At 47.7% G+C, this 26,153-nt stretch overlaps 1 protein-coding gene across 4 annotated transcripts; it reads right to left on the minus strand.

The window, feature by feature from the left end:
- On the minus strand, nucleotides 1-25,319 carry LOC149430924 (protein SSUH2 homolog). 4 transcript variants are annotated; one of them, XM_089665908.1, is made up of 11 exons: nucleotides 24,972-25,315; nucleotides 22,087-22,138; nucleotides 21,103-21,232; nucleotides 18,583-18,643; nucleotides 17,016-17,140; nucleotides 15,692-15,754; nucleotides 15,540-15,622; nucleotides 15,217-15,309; nucleotides 13,454-13,568; nucleotides 5,193-5,303; nucleotides 1-790 (listed from the first exon to the last, which is right to left on the minus strand). In XM_089665908.1, the coding sequence occupies exons 1-11, from the start codon at nucleotides 24,979-24,981 to the stop codon at nucleotides 644-646; spliced, it is 990 nt and encodes a 329-aa protein (XP_089522034.1). In that variant the 5' UTR covers nucleotides 24,982-25,315; the 3' UTR covers nucleotides 1-643. The 4 variants fall into 4 exon arrangements, with proteins under 4 accessions (XP_089522034.1, XP_089522035.1, XP_089522036.1 ...); XM_089665911.1 differs by having other exon boundaries at nucleotides 637-790; nucleotides 5,197-5,303; nucleotides 24,972-25,319; XM_089665909.1 differs by lacking the exon at nucleotides 22,087-22,138.
- Between the last annotated feature and the right edge of the window lie 834 nt (nucleotides 25,320-26,153).

Consider the following 26,153-nt stretch of genomic DNA (forward strand, 5'->3'; position numbering starts at 1 on the left):
TGGGGCCTCAGCGTTTATTACTCTTTGCGGTCATACTGCGATGTGAAGCATCTTCTTACATATCATCTTTATAATGAAGGAATAAAATGTGGTTCTGCAGAGGGGTGTCCACATCGGGGTTATGGGGTGTCCACATCGGGATTATGGGGTGTCCACATCGGGGATTATGGGGTGTCCACATCGGGGATTATGGGGTGTCCACATTGGGGATTATGGGGTGTCCACATCGGGGATTATGGGGTGTCCACATTGGGGATTATGGGGTGTCCACATCAGGGATTATGGGGTGTCCACATCGGAGATTATGAAATGTCCACATCGGGGTTATGGGGTGTCCACATCAGGAATTTTTTGGGTTGTCCACATTGGCATTATGGGGTGTCCACATCGGGATTATGGGGTGTCCACATCGGGATTATGGGGTGTCCACATCGGGATTATGAAATGTCCACATCAGGATTATGGGGTGTCCACATCGGGGTTATGGGGTGTCCACATCAGGGATTTTCCAGGACAATGTGCTGTAAGTCCCACTTGTAGGTAGGTTTCCTCTCTGTGTTTTACAGCAGTCTCCGACTGATATGCCAGTGGTCAGTCCTCGGGTCATATGTCAGTGGTCAGTCCTCGGGTCAGATTCGAAGCATCACATGACTGTGCAGCCACAGGAGAGGCTGGGGGGGTGACGCTTGGCGTATACTCTGCGTTCCCGACCGTACACGTGGGATGACAGGCTCCTCCCTCTGTATTCGTACTGCACATGTGTGACCGGGATCAGCTCCACCGTCTGCTGCTGTGTGATCAAACACATGAGATATTAATATGGCGGCCTATAGGGGGCAGTCGCCGAGCAACCAAGCAGAGATAGGGGGCAGTCGCCGAGCAGCCAAGCAGAGATAGGGGGCAGTCACCAAGCAGCCAGGCAGAGATAGGGGGCAGTCGCCGAGCAGCCAGGCAGAGATAGGGGGCAGTCGCCGAGCAGCCAAGCAGAGATAGGGGGCAGTCGCCGAGCAGCCAAGCAGAGATAGGGGGCAGTCACCAAGCAGCCAGGCAGAGATAGGGGGCAGTCGCCGAGCAGCCAGGCAGAGATAGGGGGCAGTCGCCGAGCAGCCAAGCAGAGATAGGGGGCAGTCACCAAGCAGCCAGGCAGAGATAGGGGGCAGTCGCCGAGCAGCCAGGCAGAGATAGGGGGCAGTCACCGAGCAGCCAGGCAGAGATAGGGGGCAGTCGCCGAGCAGCCAGGCAGAGATAGGGGGCAGTCGCCGAGCAGCCAGGCAGAGATAGGGGGCAGTCGCCGAGCAGCCAAGCAGAGATAGGGGGCAGTCGCCGAGCAGCCAGGCAGAGATAGAGGGCAGTCGCCGAGCAGCCAGGCAGAGATAGGGGGCAGTCACAGAGCAGCCAGGCAGAGATAGGGGGCAGTCACAGTTCACAAGGAACAATTGACATCAAGGAGGCCCTTTGCAGCAATTATCACCCCAGTTCCCAGGAAACTGAAAAGCTAAATATTGGATCTTCAGGTAAAACTGCTGCCTGCGGCCCTTAAAGGATCTGCACCCCCCAGAACACCCCAGAACACCCCGCGTCATATCATGCAGATCATCGATCTAAAAACATGAGACGTCATTGTCCTCAGGCTAAGAACATTTCCCAAAGCATAACCTGCTGATCCTGCCAGAAACCCAGTGCCCTTCTAACTTCCTGTCTACTGAACTCAAATATCAAACAATGTTGGCGCTTCCCCAACTATCCGCTGGGATCTGCAAACCCCTCCTCCCTATGAAAAGTAGGTGAGGAGTGGGGAAGGTGTTTATAGTCCAAATCAGGAGAGAAGCCTATAGTAAGAACACTGCTACCCCATAGACACAGTACAGTGAGTGGCCAGGATGTGACAGAATCACCAGGTGAAAATAAAAAAAAAAAAAGAAAACAAACGCAGCCCCTGCATCCAAAGACTGCTAGGCAGCAATATATTATATTTAATCATATTATAACGGGACCGACCCCAAACTGCACTCGGGTACTTCCATTAGACTCCCGCTTCTCCATCCGAACACCGACCACTGACACCACCGCTGACCATACAAGACTAGACAACACCAATCTGTCCGAACACCGACCACTGACACCACAGAGACCATACAGGACTAGACGACACCAATCTGTCCAAACACTGACCACTGACACCACCGCTGACCATACAAGACTAGACGACACCAATCTGTCCGAACACCGACCACTGACCATACAAGACTAGACGACACCAATCTGTCCGAACACCGACCACTGACACCACAGAGACCATACAGGACTAGACGACACCAATCTGTCCGAACACTGACCACTGACACCACCGCTGACCATACAAGACTAGACGACACCAATCTGTCCGAACACCGACCACTGACACCACAGAGACCATACAGGACTAGACGACACCAGTCTTGAAGTAAAGCAGGAGGTAGTCTAGTTTATTTGAACACAGATACAAGATATATACACTCAGGGGACAACCCCCCCTCCCTGCATAATGACACAGGGCGGGACAACCCCCCCTCCCTGCATAATGACACAGGGCGGGACAACCCCCCCTCCCTGCATAATGACACAGGGCGGGGCAATCTACATTTAGTAACAAGAGACACACAGGTATTCAAACTTCACACCAGCAGATAGTCCCATCAGGAGGGAGGGCTGCTGGAGACACCCCCACCAAGCCAATACAAAAACACATACATCCCATAATAGATTGCTCTCAAGCAAGACACACAATAGAACAATGGGATGCAGTCACATGACACCAAACAATCCACAACCCCCCCCAATATTAGGACAGATCACCCTGTACCCCTAACAGGCACAAGGTGACTTACACATAAGAGGGATATGGGGAGCTGAGACAGGGGTCTCCCCACCTCTCCAAAGTGAGCTGTGTTCCATGGGCCCCCCACCCAAAGTGAGCTGTGTTCCATGGGCCCCCCACCCAAAGTGAGCTGTGTTCCATGGGCCCCCCACCCAAAGTGAGCCGTGTTCCATGGGCCCCCCACCCAGAGTGAGCCGTGTTCCATTGGGCCCCCACCCAAAGTGAGCCGTGTTCCATGGGCCCCCCCACCCAAAGTGAGCCGTGTTCCATGCCCCCCACCCAAAGTGAGCCGTGTTCCATGGGCCCCCCACCCAAAGTGAGCCGTGTTCCATGGGCCCCCCCACCCAAAGTGAGCCGTGTTCCATGGGCCCCCCCACCCAAAGTGAGCCGTGTTCCATGGGCCCCCCACCCAAAGTGAGCCGTGTTCCATGGGCCCCCCACCCAAAGTGAGCCGTGTTCCATGGGCCCCCCACCCAGAGTGAGCCGTGTTCCATGGGCCCCCCACCCAGAGTGAGCCGTGTTCCATGGGCCCCCCACCCAGAGTGAGCCGTGTTCCATGGGCCCCCCACCCAAAGTGAGCCGTGTTCCATGGGCCCCACACCCAGAGTGAGCCGTGTTCCATGGGCCCCCCACCCAGAGTGAGCCGTGTTCCATGGGCCCCCCACCCAGAGTGAGCCGTGTTCCATGGGCCCCTCACCCAGAGTGAGCCGTGTTCCATGGGCCCCCCACCCAGAGTGAGCCGTGTTCCATGGGCCCCCCACCCAGAGTGAGCCGTGTTCCATGGGCCCCCCACCCAAAGTGAGCCGTGTTCCATGGGCCCCCCACCCAGAGTGAGCCGTGTTCCATGGGCCCCTCACCCAGAGTGAGCCGTGTTCCATGGGCCCCCCACCCAGAGTGAGCCGTGTTCCATGGGCCCCTCACCCAGAGTGAGCCGTGTTCCATGGGCCCCCCACCCAGAGTGAGCCGTGTTCCATGGGCCCCCCACCCAAAGTCTCTCCCGTCACAATTTTATATATATTATTGTCTGTAGATCTACTTTATATAGAACTCCTGAAGCATCCAAATAATTCCTTGTCGCCATCTTGTGGTAATAAATAATTATTGCAGATTAAACGCTCAGAATATTCGGTTAGCTGCAAATCATTGGATTTGATGATCTTTCAGAGAACCGAACAATTCTCAGAAAATTTGCAGCATTTATAAAAACCATCTGAATTTTGGGTTTTCCTGATTGATTTTTTTTATGCCTCTGAATATACAGTTTGAGATTTGTGTTCTCTGCAGAGAATTATGGAAATTGGGATTATCATGCGATTCACCGCTCCAGACCGATCTGCAGGACCATAGAGAAGACCATAGAGAGAACCATGAAGACAACCAAATGTGCTGTCATGGGATCTGTAGAGGATGCAATGGATGGAGTGGGGGGAGGGGATTCCTGGTGGTGAGATTTCATTCTTCAGACTTTTCTCTGTTTTTGCTCCTCTATATATTCTTATTGTGTTTCTTGTTTTAGATACATTTCTATGACAAAGTATGGCCGGTCTTTATATTTTGATGCTTTTTTTTCCCCGAGCACAAATGACGGGCCCCTGGTGTCATTCCTGGCCAGCGTAGGGGCCACTGGCGTTGTCTGGCGGCACATTGGTAGCGGGGGCTGCTGTCTTGTTGGGATCTGGTGCTGTGCCGGGCTGGTGCAAGTGCAGTCCTTTGCTTAGATCTCCAATCATAGCAGTGCCAGGACAAGGTCATCCCATGGCAAAGATGCCAAACTGCACCCCCCTCCCCCATTCATGATGTGCAAATGAGGGGATCCTACACCCAGCAGTCACTCGCTTGTCGAAATCTCTGCCGCTGTCATTACCTTGTAACAGAAGGAAGGCCCCCCCATCCCTACAGTAGTCCATTGCACCCAGGGCAGCCGCCCCCCCCCCCCCCCCCTTGTCCCAGCCCTGAATCCTGAGCATGGCATCACAGTTCATCCAATGTCTTCAGTTCTAAGGGGTGTCAGGAAGACCCCCCAACATTTATACCAACACAGGGAGCACCTTCATCCAATCACCATGAGATTTGTCCAAGAACAGGACGGGAGGTGTGAAGGAATCTACAACTACCTTCTGACTAATGTGAACCAACCAAAACCTTCATCTCTGATTCCAAAGCGGCTGACTGGGATCCATCATTCAATGACTTTCACATTTCATAATACTTGACTCCTCCTGACCAGAAAAAGAATTTTATAAAATGTATTTTTTCATTCTGAGTCCCGACTATAGCAAAGAAAACCTTCATAAACCACCGTATAGTACGGTTCACAATAAGGCGTCTGTAGTACCTGCCTGAGGATGTGGCAGGAGGGGCCACAGATCTGGCCGTGTTCCCGGATCAGCCTCTGGGACACCATCAGAACTTCGGATGATTCTGGAAATCCCGGGACGGGGCTCACCTAACAAAACATCCAATCACATGAATAGTAATGCAGGAAGGAGCGCTGATCCACAGTGAATGATAAGACATGGTGGCAGAGTGTCTGTGCTGATCATCCCAACCAATCCCGAGCTGACCTGACTGTAAGCACTTCTAGATCTTCCTCTTCAGGAAAACACAATCCACCTGAATGGTAAACCGAAGGCTGAGCTTCCTCATGGTGGGGCCATGTGGTTTATGGCAGTATCTGCACTCAGCCAGGCCTCCTAGTGCCAATGGGACCCCCAATGATATGGATGTTGGACCCACGCATAGTACTCACTAAGGCCGGCTTCATACCTCTGGGCTTTCATGTGCATTTTGCAACCCACAAGAATGCAAGTGTCGTAAAAAATGCATTGTTTCCAATGAGCCCGTTCACATCTCCGATATTTTATGCATTTTCCTGATTTTATGACCATATTAAAGTCTATGGAAGCTCATTAAAAATACATATTAAACACACAAAAAGGTGCATAAACAAAACACAAGAAAACATGCACTGATGGTGGGGGGACAGGGGAGGGAAGGCTCATTGATGGAGGTGGTGAGGCGGAGACTCATTGATGGAGGTGGGTAGGGAAGGTGCATTGATGGAGATGGGGGGAGACTCATTGATGGAGGTGGGGAGGAAAGGCTCATTGATAGAGGTGGGGAGGGAAGGCTCATTGATGGAGATGGAGAGGAAAGGCTCATTGTTGGAGGTGGGGGGAGACTCGTTGATGGAGGTGAGGGGGGCTCATTGTAGTAGGTTTGGGGGGCAGCTCATTGATGGAGGTGGGGGTAGGGCTAATTGTTGGAAGTGGGAGGGAGGCTCATAGATGGAGATGGGGGAAAAGAGGCTTATTGATGGAGGTGGGGAGGGAAGGCTCATTGATAGAGGTGGGGAGAGAAGGCTCATAGATGGAGATGGGGGAAGGCTCATTGATGGACCCCCAATGTAATGGGCATTCTTACCACTGACCACCAATGTAAGGAAAATTCTTCCCACTGACCCCCAATGTAAGGGACATTCTTCCCACTGACCCCCAATGTAAGGGACATTCTTCCCACTGACCCCCAATGTAAGGGACATTCTTCCCACTGACCCCCAATGTAAGGGACATTCTTCCCACTGACCCCCAATGTAAGGGACATTCTTCCCACTGACCCCCAATGTAAGGGACATTCTTCCCACTGACCCTCAATGTAAGGGACATTCTTCCCACTGACCCCCAATGTAAGGGACATTCTTCCCACTGACCCCCAATGTAAGGAGCATTCTTCCCACTGACCCCCAATGTAAGGGACATTCTTCCCACTGACCCCCAATGTAAGGGACATTCTTCCCACTGACCCCCAATCAGAGGCGGACTGACCATTTGGAAACTCAGGCACTGCCAGAAGGCCCGGGGTCAGTAGGGGGCCTCAGGAGATGCCCCTGGTACCATTTTCATAGGCTTTTTTGAGTTTGGGCAAGGACACAGGGGACCCATGATCCCCTATTGCCTGGGTGCCCCATGAGTTGTCAGTCGGCCCCTGCCCCCACTGTAAGGGACATTCTTCCACCTGACCCCCAATGTAAGGGACATTCTTCCCACTGACCACCAATGTAAGGGACAGTCTTCCCACTGACCCCCAATGTAAGGGACATTCTTTCCACTGACCCCCAATGTAAGGGGCAGTCTTCCCACTGACCCCCATTGTAAGGGACATTCTTCCCACTGACCCCCCAATGTAAGGGACATTCTTCCCACTGACCCCCAATGTAAGGGACAGTCTTCCCACTGACCCCCAATGTAAGGGACGTTCTTCCCACTGACCACCAATGTAAGGGACATTCTTCCCACTGACCTAAATGTAAGGGACAGTCTTCCCACTGACCCCCAATGTAAGGGACAAGCTTCCCACTGACCCCCAATGTAAAGGACGTTCTTCCCACTGACCCCCAATGTAAGGGACGTTCGTCCCACTGACCACCAATGTAAGGGACTGTCTTCCCACTGACCCCCAATGTAAGGGACTGTCTTCCCACTGACCCCCAATGTAAGGGACGTTCTTCCCACTGACCCCCAATGTAAGGGACATTCTTCCCACTGATCACCAATGTAAGGGACATTCTTCCCACTGACCCCCAATGTAAGGGACATTCTTCCCACTGACCCCCAATGTAAGGGACATTCTTCCCACTGACCCCCAATGTAAGGGACATTCTTCCCACTGACCCCCAATGTAAGGGACATTCTTCCCACTGACCCCCAATGTAAGGGACATTCTTCCCACTGACCCCCAATGTAAGGGACATTCTTCCCACTGACCCCCAATGTAAGGGACATTCTTCCCACTGACCCCCAATGTAAGGGACATTCTTCCCACTGACCCCCAATGTAAGGGACATTCTTCCCACTGACCCCCAATGTAAGGGACATTCTTCCCACTGACCCCCAATGTAAGGGACATTCTTCCCACTGACCCCCAATGTAAAGGACGTTCTTCCCACTGATCCCCACTGTAAGGGACCTTCTTCCCACTGACCCCCCACTGTAAGGAGCATTCTTCCCACTGACCCCCCCAATGTAAGGGACATTCTTCCCACTGACCCCCAATGTAAGGGACATTCTTCTCACTGACCCCCAATGTAAGGAACATTCTTCCCACTGACCCCCAATGTAAGGAACATTCTTCCCACTGACCCCCAATGTAAGGGACATTCTTCCCACTGACCCCCAATGTAAGGAACATTCTTCCCACTGACCCCCAATGTAAGGGACATTCTTCCCACTGATCCCCAATGTAAGGGACATTCTTCCCACTGACCCCCAATGTAAGGGACATTCTTCCCACTGACCCTCAATGTAAGGGACATTCTTCCCACTGACCCCCAATGTAAGGGACATTCTTCCCACTGACCCCCAATGTAAGGGACATTCTTCCCACTGACCCCCAATGTAAGGGACATTCTTCCCACTGACCCCCAATGTAAGGGACATTCTTCCCACTGACCCCCAATCAGAGGCGGACTGACCATTTGGAAACTCAGGCACTGCCAGAAGGCCCGGGGTCAGTAGGGGGCCTCAGGAGATGCCCCTGGTACCATTTTCATAGGCTTTTTTGAGTTTGGGCAAGGACACAGGGGACCCATGATCCCCTATTGCCTGGGTGCCCCATGAGTTGTCAGTCGGCCCCTGCCCCCACTGTAAGGGACATTCTTCCACCTGACCCCCAATGTAAGGGACATTCTTCCCACTGACCACCAATGTAAGGGACAGTCTTCCCACTGACCCCCAATGTAAGGGACATTCTTTCCACTGACCCCCAATGTAAGGGGCAGTCTTCCCACTGACCCCCATTGTAAGGGACATTCTTCCCACTGACCCCCCAATGTAAGGGACATTCTTCCCACTGACCCCCAATGTAAGGGACAGTCTTCCCACTGACCCCCAATGTAAGGGACGTTCTTCCCACTGACCACCAATGTAAGGGACATTCTTCCCACTGACCTAAATGTAAGGGACAGTCTTCCCACTGACCCCCAATGTAAAGGACGTTCTTCCCACTGACCACCAATGTAAGGGACGTTCGTCCCACTGACCACCAATGTAAGGGACTGTCTTCCCACTGACCCCCAATGTAAGGGACTGTCTTCCCACTGACCCCCAATGCAAGGGACGTTCTTCCCACTGACCCCCAATGTAAGGGACATTCTTCCCACTGATCACCAATGTAAGGGACATTCTTCCCACTGACCCCCAATGTAAGGGACATTCTTCCCACTGACCCCCAATGTAAGGGACATTCTTCCCACTGACCCCCAATGTAAGGGACATTCTTCCCACTGACCCCCAATGTAAGGGACATTCTTCCCACTGACCCCCAATGTAAGGGACATTCTTCCCACTGACCCCCAATGTAAGGGACGTTCTTCCCACTGATCCCCACTGTAAGGGACCTTCTTCCCACTGACCCCCCACTGTAAGGAGCATTCTTCCCACTGACCCCCCCAATGTAAGGGACATTCTTCCCACTGACCCCCAATGTAAGGGACATTCTTCTCACTGACCCCCAATGTAAGGAACATTCTTCCCACTGACCCCCAATGTAAGGAACATTCTTCCCACTGACCCCCAATGTAAGGGACATTCTTCCCACTGACCCCCAATGTAAGGAACATTCTTCCCACTGACCCCCAATGTAAGGGACATTCTTCCCACTGACCCCCAATGTAAGGGACATTCTTCCCACTGACCCCCAATGTAAGGGACGTTCTTCCCACTGATCCCCACTGTAAGGGACCTTCTTCCCACTGACCCCCCACTGTAAGGAGCATTCTTCCCACTGACCCCCCCAATGTAAGGGACATTCTTCCCACTGACCCCCAATGTAAGGGACATTCTTCTCACTGACCCCCAATGTAAGGAACATTCTTCCCACTGACCCCCAATGTAAGGAACATTCTTCCCACTGACCCCCAATGTAAGGGACATTCTTCCCACTGACCCCCAATGTAAGGAACATTCTTCCCACTGACCCCCAATGTAAGGGACATTCTTCCCACTGATCCCCAATGTAAGGAACATTATTCCCACTGACCCCCATAGTACAGATTTTAGAACGGGGGTCCCCAAGACCTGAACATAATGTGAAGGGTTCTTTGGGGTAAAGGGTTAAGAATGGCTGTTCAAGGTTTCTCATAGAATGGTGAGATGACTCCTCTCAGCGTCCAATCAGAATGTGAGATTTCGGCGTACATTGACGCACTGAGGTGATGGTTTCTCAGCCATCGTCAAATAGCTTCATATCACAAAGCAATCACGCGGGTTGTTTTGCTCCGATGGGCGATCGATGTGTTTGTTGGATCATCTAATGACGGGACGTCCGGGGGATTCTGGAATTATTGACAATGCCCTTCAAGGATCTCTTGTTTAATGGCGATAATACATCATGTATCGCTGAGATCTCTGCGGTGGTTACAGACAGGTGAATGTTTACGACTGCCAGGAATGTCGGATCTCCAAGAAACGTCCCAGCTGGTCACATTATCCTGGAAATGTCCTGAATCTCCGATTGGCAGAACGTGGCATACGGGACTCTGAGCTTTGTGTGACAAATACATTCAGCAAGTTTCTATTCGATTTGTAAAATGTTCATCTGTCTGGTTGGAGTTATCTTTTAATGATGAACCTAAATTTATGAGCGCGCAGCATTGCTCGCCACAAAATGTTCCGTATATGTGCGCCACCATTCCTTCTGGAAGGAGCCCCACATATAGAAGCCAAACATCAAGGTGACCGATCTCTGCAATATGGTGAGCATGAAAAGTCCAGGTACATTTCCATCATGTCAATGTATTGCCCTAACGCAGGGCGCAGGGACGCACCCATACATGTGATCGGCCTGAATGTCTCCCAGCAGATTTGTGACAGGATGTCAGATTATCACATAAAGTGCTGAAATCAGCCATTCTTAACCCTTTACCCCAAAGAACCCTTCACACTAACCCTGATGCTGTCCCCATACCCAACACTAACCCTGATGCTGTCCCCATACCCAACACTAACCCTGATGCTGTCCCTATACCCAACACTAACCCTGATGTTGTCCCCATACCCAACACTAACCCTGATGCTGTCCCCATACCCAACACTAAGCCTGATGCTGTCCCCATACCCAACACTAACCCTGATGCTGTCCCCATACCCAACACTAAGCCTGATGCTGTCCCCATACCCAACACTAACCCTGATGCTGTCCCCATACCCAACACTAACCCTGATGCTGTTCCCATACCCAACACTAACCCTGATGCTGTCCCCATACCCAACACTAACCCTGATGCTGTCCCCATACCCAACACTAACCCTGATGCAGTCCCTATACCCAACACTAACCCTGATGCTGTCCCCATACCCAACACTAACCCTGATGCTGTCCCCATACCCAACACTAACCCTGATGCAATCCCTATACCCAACACTAACCCTGATGCAGTCCCTATACCCAACACTAAGCCTGATGCTGTCCCCATACCCAACACTAACCCTGATGCAGTCCCCATACCCAACACTAACCCTGATGCTGTCCCCATACCCAACACTAACCCTGATGCTGTCCCTATACCCAACACTAACCCTGATGCTGTCCCTATACCCAACACTAACCCTGATGCAGTCCCTATACCCAACACTAACCCTGATGCTGTCCCTATACCCAACACTAACCCTGATGCTGTCCCTATACCCAACACTAACCCTGATGCTGTCCCCATACCCAACACTAACCCTGATGCTGTCCCCATACCCAACACTAACCCTGATGCTATCCCCATACCCAACACTAACCCTGATGCAGTCCCCATACCCAACACTAACCCTGATGCTGTCCCCATACCCAACACTAACCCTGATGCTGTCCCCATACCCAACACTAACCCTGATGCTGTCCCCATACCCAACACTAACCCTGATGCTGTCCCCATACCCAACACTAACCCTGATGCTGTCCCTATACCCAACACTAACCCTGATGCTGTCCCCATACCCAACACTAACCCTGATGCTGTCCCCATACCCAACACTAACCCTGATGCTATCCCCATACCCAACACTAACCCTGATGCAGTCCCCATACCCAACACTAACCCTGATGCAGTCCCCATACCCAACACTAACCCTGATGCTGTCCCTATACCCAACACTAACCCTGATGCTGTCCCTATACCCAACACTAACCCTGATGCAGTCCCTATACCAAACACTAACCCTGATGCAGTCCCTATACCCAACACTAACCCTGATGCTGTCCCTATACCCAACACTAACCCTGATGCTGTCCCTATACCCAACACTAACCCTGAGGCAATCCCTATACCCAACACTAACCCTGATGCTATCCCTATACCCAGCACTAAACCTGATGCTGTCCCTATACCCAACACTAAACCTGATGCTGTCCCTATACCCAACACTAACCCTGATGCTGTCCCCATACCCAACACTAAACCTGATGCTGTCCCTATACCCAACACTAAACTTGATGCTGTCCCCATACCCAACACTAAACCTGATGCTGTCCCTATACCCAACACTAACCCTGACGCTGTCCCCATACCCAACACTAACCCTGACGCTGTCCCCATACCCAACACTAACCCTGACGCTGTCCCCATACCCAACACTAACCCTGACGCTGTCCCCATACCCAACACTAACCCTGACGCTGTCCCTATACCCAACACTAACCCTGACGCTGTCCCTATACCCAACACTAACCCTGATGCTGTCCCTATACCCAACACTAACCCTGATGCTATTCCTATACCCAACACTAACCCTGATGCTGTTCCTATACCCAACACTAACCTTGATGCTGTCCCTATACCCAACACTAACTCTGATGCTAATCCTTTGTTTATAGGAAATGTCATGCAATTTCTATTCAAGCCCTGAACTGGGGGGGGGGGGTGTCTATCTTTGGGAGAGCCCCTCTCCTAGTATTTGGCTTCAGCTGACCTTGAAGAGAGGGGTACACCATGCCTTTTGGCTAGGTGGAACAAGTTGAGCTTTAGCCCTGTCAGGAGCCTTGTGTCCAGGGGGTCTGAGTCCTTCAGGGGGTCTGAGTTCTCCAGGGGGTCTGAGTCCTCCAGGGGGTCTGAGTCCTCCAGGGGGTCTGAGTCCTCCAGGGGGTCTGAGTCCTCCAGGGAGTCTAAGTCCTTCAGGCGGTGGACTAGAGACACACCCTTAGGTGTATTTTCACAAGAACTTCAGTGTTTTAGTTCTGGCGCACAACCGTGAAAAAAAAGCATTCTTGTTAGCATTAGGGTCAATGTTAGGGGTAGGACTAGGATCACATGTTCCCATCTAATTAGAGGCCCAGAACAGAACAGTTCCAGAATGACTGGAAAGAGGTTTTAGAACCCTCAGGATTATTTACAGCCAGGTGTTCCTCAACCCCTACCATGATGTCATATACGTATGGGAAGTCTCTTGGACCCTACATGGTGTCCTTCAGTCAGGTCAGTGAAGGAGTTTTTCTGATTGGTTGATGAGTTTTGTAGACTGCCCTATGTTACTCTTGGTGAATATTCCCAGAAAGTTGCAGAAACCCCCATTCATGGTCAGCAATCCCGATCCATGATAACAAATGTCCACCTACCGTCACATCACTGTCCATTACAATCACCTCCCCAGTCACCTTCCATAGGAGACTTGTGGGGAAGTCATTCTCCGGAACTGGAGGATCACAGATATATTCTGAATGCAGAGTTCTCCTGAAAGAACAATGAGGATAAAAATCTGTCCAACAGTCTAGGCAGTCACTGTTCTGTGTCCATAATAAAGGGTTAGTCCACCCATAATGGATATTTAATGTTTGTTTAGATATACTTTAAAGGGTAAGGAAACATTTCACCAGACTGGACAGCATGGTCACCGTATCACCACACTGGACAGCATGGTCACCGTATCACCACACTGGACAGCATGGTCACTGTATCACCACACCGGACAGAATGGTCACCGTATCACCACACCGGACAGAATGGTCACCGTATCACCACACCGGACAGAATGGTCACCGTATCACCACACCGGACAGAATGATCATCGTATCACCACACCGGACAGAATGGTCACCGTATCACCACACCGGACAGAATGGTCACCGTATCACCACACCGGACAGAATGGTCACCGTATCACCACACCGGACAGAATGGTCACCGTATCACCACACCGGAAAGAATGGTGACTGTATCACCACACCGGACAGATTGGTCAACGTATCACCACACCGGACAGAATGGTCACCGTATCACCACACCGGACAGAATGGTCACCGTATCACCACACCGGACAGAATGGTCACCGTATCACCACACCGGACAGAATGGTCACCGTATCACCACACCGGACAGAATGGTCACGGTATCACCACACCGGAAAGAATGGTGACTGTATCACCACACCGGACAGATTGGTCAACGTATCACCACACCGGACAGAATGGTCACTGTATCACCACACCGGACAGAATGGTCATCGTATCACCACACCGGACAGAATGGTCACTGTATCACCGGACAGAATGGTCACCATATCACCACACCGGGCAGAATGGTCACCGTATCACCACACCGGACAGAATGGTCACCATATCACCACACTGGACAGAATGGTCACCGTATCACCACACCGGACGGAATGGTCACCGTATCACCGGACAGAATGGTCACCGTATCACCACACCGGACGGAATGGTCACCGTATCACCACACCGGACAGAATGGTCACCGTATCACCACACCGGACAGATTGGTCACCGTATCACCACACCGGACAGATTGGTCACCGTATCACCACACCGGACAGAATGGTCACCGTATCACCACACCGGACAGAATGGTCACCGTATCACCACACCGGACAGAATGGTCACCGTATCATCACACCGGACAGAATGGTCACCGTATCACCACACCGGACAGAATGGTCACCGTATCACCAAACCGGACAGAATGGTCACCGTATCATCACACCGGACAGAATGGTCACCGTATCACCACACCGGACAGAATGGTCACCGTATCATCACACCGGGCAGAATGGTCACCGTATCACCACACCGGACAGAATGGTCACCGTATCATCACACCGGGCGGAATGGTCACCGTATCACCACACCGGACAGAATGGTCACCGTATCATCACACCGGGCGGAATGGTCACCGTATCACCACACCGGACAGAATGGTCACCGTATCACCACACCGGACGGAATGGTCACTGTATCATCACACCGGACGGAATGGTCACCGTATCATCACACCGGGCAGAATGGTCACCGTATCACCACACCGGACAGAATGGTCACCGTATCACCACACTGAAATATTTTGGTGCAGATTGCGGTCTTCTTACCATGTGACGGAGAGCTGCTGGTAGTGGATGAGTCTTCCTTCACCTTTGCATACAGGACAGACTTTTCTGCCGCGACCTGAACATTTGCTGCATCTGAAACACACATCAAACTTTCAATTTAAAGCCAACATCAAACCAAACTTTGTATTCAGGAAAAGTGATTTATTCAGAACGACTCGTATTTCATGTAATAAGTCGATGTGTAAAGTGTGCATTGCCCTGATTGGTGATAAAAGCTGAAATCTGGCTGCTTGCTCTGGATAATGCACACGATTGCAGGTATCAGGACAGACAACTATCTGATGGTGTTCATTCGCACTCACCTCCTCCTGCCATTTCCAGAACAGCCATGGCACCTCTTGTTCCTGGACCGCTGACGGCTTCCACCAGAACACCCGCACCGAAACTGCGCAGACATGGGGAGGCTTCAATGAGCGTACCAGAGATCTGTACAAATAGAAGAGGTCCAACTTACCTGCCCCGAGCCGCCACACCTGGAACACTTACAGCGTCCACGTCCCTGACACTTGTGGCACACCTGAGCAAGAGTAAGGGACAATTAAAGGACATCTACACTCACACGCCTCTTTAAAGGTCCATCTGTTCAGCTGCTTGGTAACACAAATTGCTAATCAGCCAATCACAAGGAAGTAACTCAAAGCATTTAGGCATCTAGACGTGGTGAAGACAACTTGCTGAAGTTCAAACCAAACATCAGAATGGGGAAAAAAGGGGATTTAAGTGATTTTGAACGTGGCATGGCTGTTGGTGCCAGACGGGCTGGTCTGTGTATTTCAAAAACTGCTGATCTACTGGGATTTTACAGAGAATGGTCCGAAAAAGAGAAAATATCCAGTGAGAGGCAGTTGTGTGGAGGAAAATGCCTTGTTGAAGTCAGAGGTTAGAGGAGAATGGGCAGACTGGTTCCAGGTGACAGAAAGGCAAAATCACTGAGAAAAGTTTCCTACACCTTGCTGAATCTACATCACGAAGAATGAAAGCAAAAGGGGTCCAACCTGGGACTAGCAAGGTGGACCTAATAAAGTGGCCGGTGAGGATGGATTTGATAGATAGATAGATAGATAGATAGATAGATAGATAGATAGATAATAGATAGATAGATAGATAATAGATAGATAATAGATAATAGATAGATAGATAGATAGATAATAGATAGATAGATAGATAGATAGATAGATAGATAGATAGATAGATAGATAGATAGATAGATAGATAGATAGATAATAGATAGATAGATAATAGATAGATAGATAGATAGATAGATAGATAGATAGATAATAGATAGATAGATAGATGATAGATAATAGATAGATAATAGATAATAGATAGATAGATAGATAGATAGATAATAGATAGATAGATAATAGATAATAGATAGATAGATAGATAGATAGATAGATAGATAATAGATAGATAGTTAATAGATAGATAGATAGATAGATAGATAGATAGATAGATAGATAGATAGATAGATAGATAGATAGATAATAGATAGATAATAGATAGATAGATAGATAATAGATAGATAATAGATAGATAGATAGATAATAGATAGATAATAGATAGATAGATAATAGATAATAGATAGATAGATAGATAGATAGATAGATAGATAATAGATAGATAGATAGATAGATAGATAGATAGATAGATAGATAGATAGATTAGTTGGATGGATAGATTAGTTGGATGGATGGATGGATGGAGAAGTGTGCAGTTATTTCAGTGTTTCTCGCCCGTATTCACTGACCAGACGGGTAATATGGATCTCGGCTCACCTTCAGCTCTGAAGAATGTGGAAGAGGAATTCTCTCTGAGCCGTCCTGGAACATTTTGGGGGTCTGGACTCTGATGTTCCACAGTTGGGGTGCGGCTCCTCTGTTCGCTTTGTCAAGTCTCTGACCTAAACACACCAACACAGGAAGAGTCATAGGAGAAGCTGGAATATCTTCATTTCCTATTCATGATATATTGAGGGGAGAGAAAGATCTTTATATGTAAATAATTTCCAGCGGTTTGTAGCAGAATCCTCATTCTGGTGCAATTTTAGGTGCGATTTGCAAACTGAAATCGCATCTATGAATGAGAAATGTCCTAACACATGCGATTTTCTGCAGCGCAATTTCTACAGTAGTTCTTGCATGACTTTTTCTGCAGTTTTGTTGCGATTTCACATCCATATAATATAATGGAAATTGCACTGCAAATTGCAAGAAAATCGTTGAAACTCTTCACAAGCAGCAATAAAGTCTTCAGAAATGGCGCTGAAATCGCACAGAAATCGCAGCAGTGTGACCAGTGACTTATTCTCATTTTTAGAGGAAAACATTCTCAAATAAAATGTATACTTTCTATCTACAGTAACGTTGTGCTTTGAACTCATCTGACCAAAAAAGAAAAAAAAAGTTATTTAGTTTTGTTACTTTTTTGTAAATGTGAATTACATACAAAATAAAAGGTTTTTTTCCTAAACAATATACCGCGGAATATGTGTATCACTTTGTTATAAATAAATGTGTTGCTGAAATGGCAGAAGTGTACACTTTGTGCTACTCCATGAGGGGTGTACGGAGGGGGGTGTATGGAAGGGGAGGAGGGGGGTGTACGGGGGGGAGGGGGGTGTCTGAAGTTTAAATTTTGTATAGTGAAGAGGACATATGAAGCTTCTGTCATTTTTTTGTCCTTGCTGTCTGGGTCACATTGTGGGAATTTCCCTCCATTTCTTGTCCCAGAGCCACACCAGGAAGGCAGAATAAATGTCTACAAATGGAGAGGGACCCCCCTTGTAGACAACCATCACCAGAACAGAAGACCCTTTAGGGAGATTTTCCCTGATCTCCTCTTCCAGAGACAAGTGTAACATTCTGGAGTTCCCATCACTTCCTTTTCTTCTCCTGACAATGGGCACCGGGATATAAAAGAGATGGAGAATATCCACAGAAGGGACCCAGACAGCACTACAAACCTGACAGAGGTTCTGATCCGTCGACACCACAATGGTACTGAGAGCGTTGGCTGTAGATTTGCATATCGAAAGGTATTCTGTGGGTGGCGTTCCTTATTCGAGGGTCTCCGGGACGAATCTGGAGGTTATGGTAGAGGGACAATGTTCCACATAGCACACATTTAGGAAATGCACTCTAATAGCCTTTCTCCAGATTTACGGAGCAGAAGCAGGTTGATCTATAAAGGAGTTTTTATTTATTTTTGGGGGTTTTTTTTCAACAAAACTTATTTCACCTGAATGCTTTGCAGATTTTTTTCCATTATCAATCCATTCCAGAACTATTTCAGGTGGCATTGGTCAAAAAATCCTAAGTGATAATTATCATGTATTCTACTCACCAGTATATGGCTTGCTGGTCTTCTCATGCTGTCTGCTCTCTGTGAAGCTCTCCAGCCTGTACTGGGGATATACAGATCCATTTGACATATCATAGAGTTCTGAATTCTTGTCTTCTGCTTTGGATACATTGCATTGCTTCCCAGAGCTATATAATATACATCACATGACACTCTTGGAAGGCTCCACTCCAGCACATCCTGTACTCAATACTCAACCCACTGGAAGATTGAAGAACAAGTGACTGAAATTTTCCTGATTTTCAAAGAGTCTCATAAATCTTTTACTTGATTCTATATCCACTGCTTCCCTCACCTGATTTATGGACTTAAATATCCAGAAATGTAATATCATGGCCAGAAAGGTAGAGTGAGGCCAGGAGCAGAATATTTTCTACCCTATGGAAGGTCATGTTGAGGGGTTTGATGTCCTGATTGCACAAGTAATTAGGAAGATATAGAAAACCCCCGCTGCTTGGTGTGATGTTCTTTATGAAGGACACATTTTGGTGGGTGAGATATCGGAGTTATGTTCATTATGGAGGACACATTTTGGAGGGTGAGATATCGGAGTTATGTTCATTATGGAGGACATATTTTGAAGATGAGATATGGGAGTTATGTTCATTAAAGAGGACACATTTTGGAGGGTGAGATATTAGAATTATGTTCATTAAAAAGGACACATTTTGGAGATGAGATATCGACGTTATGTTCTTTATGGAGGACACATTTTGAAGATGAGATATCGGAGTTATGTTCATTATGGAGGACACATTTTGGAGGGTGAGATATCGGAGTTATGTTCATTATGGAGGACACATTTTGGAGGGTGAGATATCGGAGTTATGTTCATTATGGAGGACATATTTTGAAGATGAGATATGGGAGTTATGTTCATTAAAGAGGACACATTTTGGAGGGTGAGATATTAGAATTATGTTCATTAAAGAGGACACATTTTGGAGATGAGATATCGACGTTATGTTCTTTATGGAGGACACATTTTGGAGGGTGAGATATCAGAGTTAAGTTCTTTATGGAGGACATATTTTGGAGGGTGAGATATTGGAGTTATGTTCTTTATGGAAGACTCATTTTGGAGGGCGAGATATGGGAGTTATGTTCTTTATGGAAGTTACATTTTGGAGGGTGAGATATCGGAGTTATGTTCATTATGGAGGACACATTTTGAAGATGAGATATTGGAGTTATGTTCATTATGGAGGACACATTTTGAAGATGAGATATCGGAGCTATGTTCATTATGGAGGACACATTTTGGAGGGTGAGATATTGGAGTTATGTTGTTTATGGAGGACACATTTTGGAAGGTGAGATATTGGAGTTATGTTGTTTATGGAGGACACATTTTGGAGGGTGAGATATTGGAGTTATGTTCATTATGGAGGACACATTTTGAGGGTGAGATATTGGAGTTATGTTCATTATGGAGGACACATTTTGAGGGTGAGATATTGGAGTTATGTTCATTATGGAGGACACATTTTGAGGGTGAGATATTGGAGTTATGTTCTTTATGGAGGACACATTTTGAAGATGAGATATCAGAGTTATGTTCTTTATGGAAGACACATTTTGGAGGTTGAGATATTGGAGTTATGTTCTTTATGGAGGACACATTTTGGAGGGTGAGATATTGGAGTTATGTTGTTTATGGAGGACACATTTTGAGGGTGAGATATCAGAGTTATGTTCTTTATGGAGGACATATTTTGGAGGGTGAGATATTGGAGTTATGTTCTTTATGGAAGACACATTTTGGAGGGTGAGATATCGGAGTTATGTTCTTTATAGAGGACACAATTTGGAGGGTGAGATATCGGAGTTATGTTCTTTATGGAGGACATATTTTGGAGGGTGAGATATTGGAGTTATGTTCTTTATGGAGGACACATTTTGGAGGGTGAGATATCAGAGTTATGTTCTTTATGGAGGACATATTTTGGAGGGTGAGATATTGGAGTTATGTTCTTTATGGAAGACTCATTTTGGAGGGTGAGATATTGGAGTTATGTTCTTTATGGAAGACTCATTTTGGAGGGTGAGATATCGGAGTTATGTTCTTTATGGAGGACATATTTTGGAGGGTGAGATATTGGAGTTATGTTGTTTATGGAGGACACATTTTGAGGGTGAGATATTGGAGTTATGTTCATTATGGAAGACTCATTTTGAGGGTGAGATATTGGAGTTATGTTCATTATGGAAGACTCATTTTGGAGGGTGAGACATGGAAGTTATGTTCATTATGGAAGACTCATTTTGGAGGGTGAGACATGGAAGTTATGTTCTTTATGGAAGACTCATTTTGGAGGGTCTGGGTATATTTTATAATTTTTCTCAGGAATATTTCCTGAATATTGCTCCATACATTTTCAATTCATACTTATAGTGAGTCATTCATATACTGTATGTTTCCATTGCTGTTTTCTGGTGCTCCCACTTACACTTTAGAGGCATTCAGCAGATTTTCCATTCTATGTGAACAATCTCACTTACTCGGTACAGGGGCATCTGGGTTAACCTGTTAATGACCAATTCCTCAGCTCTGGCTTGATGGCAGCAGCATTTTGTAGACAGATACCGGAGTATTGCCTCTCTAGCCATGTCCTCAGTGATGTCCACATTCCTAAAAAAAGAGAAGACAGGTTCTCTTAATGTTATATCTACTTGACTGGTTCAATATGTAGACTCTGATGCAGCAGAATTATATACTTTGGTCAGCCCCAGCATCTTCTACCGCAAACAAGATGTATCATTGGAGTCTTCCTGAAATAAAAAGTACAGTAAGGCCAAACATGGAAACACCTTGAACTCACCCATGTGTCTCTGACTTCCTTCTGGCTGCCCCACTAATTCTTTATAGTATTGGGCATCCTCATGGCACCCATGGCAAAAGTTCAACCTGTGCTCTTCACACATTCTTCACCCCCAAACCCCCCCCCCCCCCCACACACACACACACACACACACGTGCTGTGAACTACTTCAGCGGCATAGGTTGCAGCTCCTGTCATTTTTCTGCCTCCTTCCTACTGAACATGTAAGGCAGCTATCCCATCTGCCTACCCCTTGGCCTGGCCCTACCTCATGGTTTGAACTGGAGCTGGTAAAACACAACCAGTTTCCTGGTTCCAGGCATCAGCCTCTCCCAGAGCGCAGTGCAGCCTCACATATTGAACATGGAAAGAATGTTGTACAAAAGAGAAGTCCATGACATGATTCTGGTCCTCACAAAGGAATACTGAAAACTCCGCTATGACAGCTTAGAATCACAAAAACCCAAAACTAATCTGAGGGGATTCTGTGATGTAGCAGAAATGTTTCTGGGATGGCTTTAGATGCCTACTGATTTCTCTTGCTGGGATATATTTGATAAAGTGTAGTAAATGTTCATTGTACAGCCTATCTCTGCTCCCTGTAATTATAATTATTAAGAGCACTAAAGAGTGGCTGCAGGCAGCAAATACAGACGTGACGTACCTGGAAAAAGGAGGACTTCCCTCACCCAGCTCATGGAGGCTCTCTGGGGTCCCTGGTAGACACAAAGTAAAGGCAAGGAATGCATTAATCTGCTTCCCTTCTATGAGCATTGTCCTTCTTATCCTAAATAAAGATTTCCAAAATAGTGTTTACAGAATAGTATAGTGTTACTAAAAGATGTAGGGCCAGGGTAGATGTAGGTCCACAGAGGATGTAGGACCATGGTGGATGTAGGTCATTGGTAGATGTATGTCCACAGTGGATATAGGTCCATGGTGGATGTAGGACCAGGGTAGATGTAGGTCCACAGTGGATGTAGGACCATGGTGGATGTAGGGCCAGGGTAGATGTAGGTCCACAGTAGATATAGGTCCATGGTGGATATAGGGCCAGGGTAGATGTAGGTCCACAGTGGATGTAGGACCATGATGAATGTAGATCATTGGTAGATGTAGGTCCACAGTGGATGTAGGGCCATGGTGGATGTAGGGCCAGGGTAGATGTAGGTCCCCAGTGGATGTAGGACCATGATGAATGTAGGTCATTGGTAGATGTAGGTCCACAGTGGATGTAGGGCCATGGTGGATGTAGGGCCAGGGTAGATGTAGGTCCCCAGTGGATGTAGGACCATGGTGGATGTAGGGCCAGGGTAGATGTAGGTCCACAGTGGATGTAGGACCATGATGAATGTAGGTCATTGGTAGATGTAGGTCCACAGTGGATGTAGGGCCAGGGTAGATGTAGGTCCACAGTGGATGTAGGACCATGGTGGATGCAGGGCCAGGGTAGATGTAGGTCCACAGTGGATGTAGGACCATGGTGGATGCAGGGCCAGGGTAGATGTAGGTCCACAGTGGATGTAGGACCATGGTGGATGCAGGGCCAGGGTAGATGTAGGTCCACAGTGGATGTAGGACCAGGGTAGGTGTAGACCCATGATAGATGGAAGTCCATGGTAGATGTAGGACTGCGACAGAAACATAGAATAGTGAAGGCAGAAAACAGACCAAGTGGTCCGTCGAGTCTGCCCCTTTTTGTCTGTTAGTTTTTTTACCATTTTGTCTGAGTATAGATTTATGTTTGTCCCAAGCTTGTTTGAATCCACTTACTGTTGACTGACTCACTGCCTCTACTGGAAGTCTGTTCCAAGCATCAGTACCGCATTGCGGTCACTAGATGGAGCTAAGGGTTATAGGAAATAACATTCGAGGTTTCTTTTTTTAAATAAATAGACCTCTGAATGTATTTCAGGGTTTTAGTCACGTCTCCCCTTTTCTCTCTCTCCTCACATACAGAGGACAAGAACCTTTCCTTATATTTTATAGAACATTCTCACTATCTTCATTTGTAGAAAACACAGAAAATTACATATTCAAATATATTTTTAAAAAAAACAGACGGTATCCATAGTGATAATCCTCAGAGGATGGCCTGAGGTTCCCTAAACATGGCTTTCGGGGTATGGGGGGGGGGGGGTTAGGAACACCCCCTGCACATGAGAAACCTATCACAACGAGCACTGGGACATGGGGGAGGGCCTAATCATGTGCAGATACTTTATGGGCTTCAGTGCTGAGTAGGATTCATGGTATTGTATCGGTACGATATGTCACATTATGGTCCCTTTTATACAACTTTAGAAGATTTTTTGCAATATTTTCCAAAAGCATGAAATCTATGCATTTTCACTAAAAAAATCATACTTTTCATGTAATTCAGTCATACAGCTGGACAGTACGGGGAAGGAGCGGTTGCACTTTTTTAACCTCATGGGCCTGGCAGCCTGTTACACCTTCTATATAGCTATACACCACTAAAGTGGTCCCCAAACTGCACTGACACCAATGATGGGGCACTATTCCTCCCACTGACACCAATGATGGGGCACTATTCCTCCTACTGACACCAACGATGGGGCACAATTCCACTAACCCCAATGATGGGACACCATTCCTCCCACTGACACCAATGATGGGGCACTATTCCCCCCACTGACACCAACGATGGGGCACTATTCCTCCCACTGACACCAACAATGGGGCACAATTCCACTAACACCAATGATGGGACACCATTCTTCCCACTTACACCAATGATGGGGCACCATTCCTCCCACTGACACCAATGATGGGGCACAATTCCTCTCAATGACACCAATGATGGGACACCATTCTTCCCACTTACACCAATGATGGGGCACAATTCCTCTCAATGACACCAATGATAGGAGACCATTCCTCCCTCTGATAGCAATGATGGGACACGATTCCTCCCACTGACACCAATGATGGGGCACCATTACTGCCACTGACACCAATGATGGGGCACTATTCCTCCCACTGATACCAATGATGGGGCACTATTCCTCCCACTGACACCAATGATGGGGCACTATTCCTCCCACTGATACCAATGATGGGGCACTATTCCTCCCACTGACACCAATGATGGGGCACTATTCCTCCCACTGATACCAATGATGGGGCACTATTCCTCCCACTGACACCAATGATGGGGCACTATTCCTCCCACTGACACCAATGATGGGGCACTATTCCTCCCACTGATACCAATGATGGGGCACTATTCCTCCCACTGATACCAATGATGGGGCACTATTCCTCCCACTGATACCAATGATGGGGCACTATTCAACTGACACCAATGAAGGGGTATTTTATCTCCTACTGACCACAGGTCATTTTCTAATCACCACTGAGCCAGGGGGATTGTTACCCTCTAATGACTACTGACATTGAGGCATTTTCTGCTCCCATTGGTCAGTCTTGCCCTCCTTGGTCTGAAGGACCCCTCCTACTGCAGTGCAGCCATACCTCTAAGTATGGATATGGAAGTATTATTCATGCATTATTTTCAGTATCTACCTTGCTCCATGCGTGTAGTTCTGGGGTCACTTTCAGGAGCTCAGCTGAGACACGTCCATGGCTGGAACATGTTCTGAAGATATTGGACCAGGACATCCAAGGCTTGCAGACATAATGAAGGACGTGCTGGCTGAAGGAACTCTGCAGGTTGGAGGAAACTTGTTCTGAATGTGGAAAATGAAGAGAACCGACAAACTCTTCTAAACTCCAAACTCTAAAGGGTGTCTGGAGATTGCAGCAGATTTCATGCCATGAATGGGGTCTCCCGGGAGCAGATAGACAATGGACCAACCTAGACTGACTTCATTGGGAAGGTTTGGCCGGCCGGTGATAAGGAACACTCAGAATACGGCCCATTGAAGGGATTGTGTGCCGGCTGTTCAATTGGTGCAAAAATAGAACTTCTAACTCTGTCTATTGTGACGGGGAAGAGATTTCCATAGATATAAAGACGCAGAGACATCAGCAGAAGGGACTTTCCTTGGGGCAAGCAGCTAACACGAGAAAGAAGACGGGACAATATACAGAGAACAGGACAGTATACAGAGGACAGGACAATATACAGAGGACAGGACAGTATACAGAGGACAGGACAGTATACAGAGGACAGGACATAATACAGAGGACAGGACATAATACAGAGAACAGGACAGTATACAGAGAACAGGACAATATACAGAGAACAGGACAGTATACAGAGAACAGGACAATATACAGAGTATAGGACAGTATACAGAGAACAGGACAGTATACAGAGGACAGGACATAATACAGAGGACAGGACATAATACAGAGGACAGGACATAATACAGAGAACAGGACAGTATACAGAGAACAGGACAATATACAGAGAACAGGACAGTATACAGAGGACAGGACAGTATACAGAGGACAGGACATAATACAGAGGACAGGACATAATACAGAGGACAGGACATAATACAGAGAACAGGACAGTATACAGAGAACAGGACAGTATACAGAGAACAGGACAGTATACAGAGGACAGGACAGTATACAGAGAACAGGACAGTATACAGAGGACAGGACAGTATACAGAGGACAGGACATAATACAGAGAACAGGACATAATACAGAGAACAGGACAATATACAGAGAACAGGACAGTATACAGAGGACAGGACATAATACAGAGAACAGGACAATATACAGAGTATAGGA

The sequence above is a fragment of the Staurois parvus genome, unplaced genomic scaffold, assembly GCF_062004578.1.
Source record: "Staurois parvus isolate SC_StPar_1 unplaced genomic scaffold, SC_StPar_1.0 ptg002406l, whole genome shotgun sequence".
Taxonomy (NCBI): domain Eukaryota; kingdom Metazoa; phylum Chordata; class Amphibia; order Anura; family Ranidae; genus Staurois; species Staurois parvus.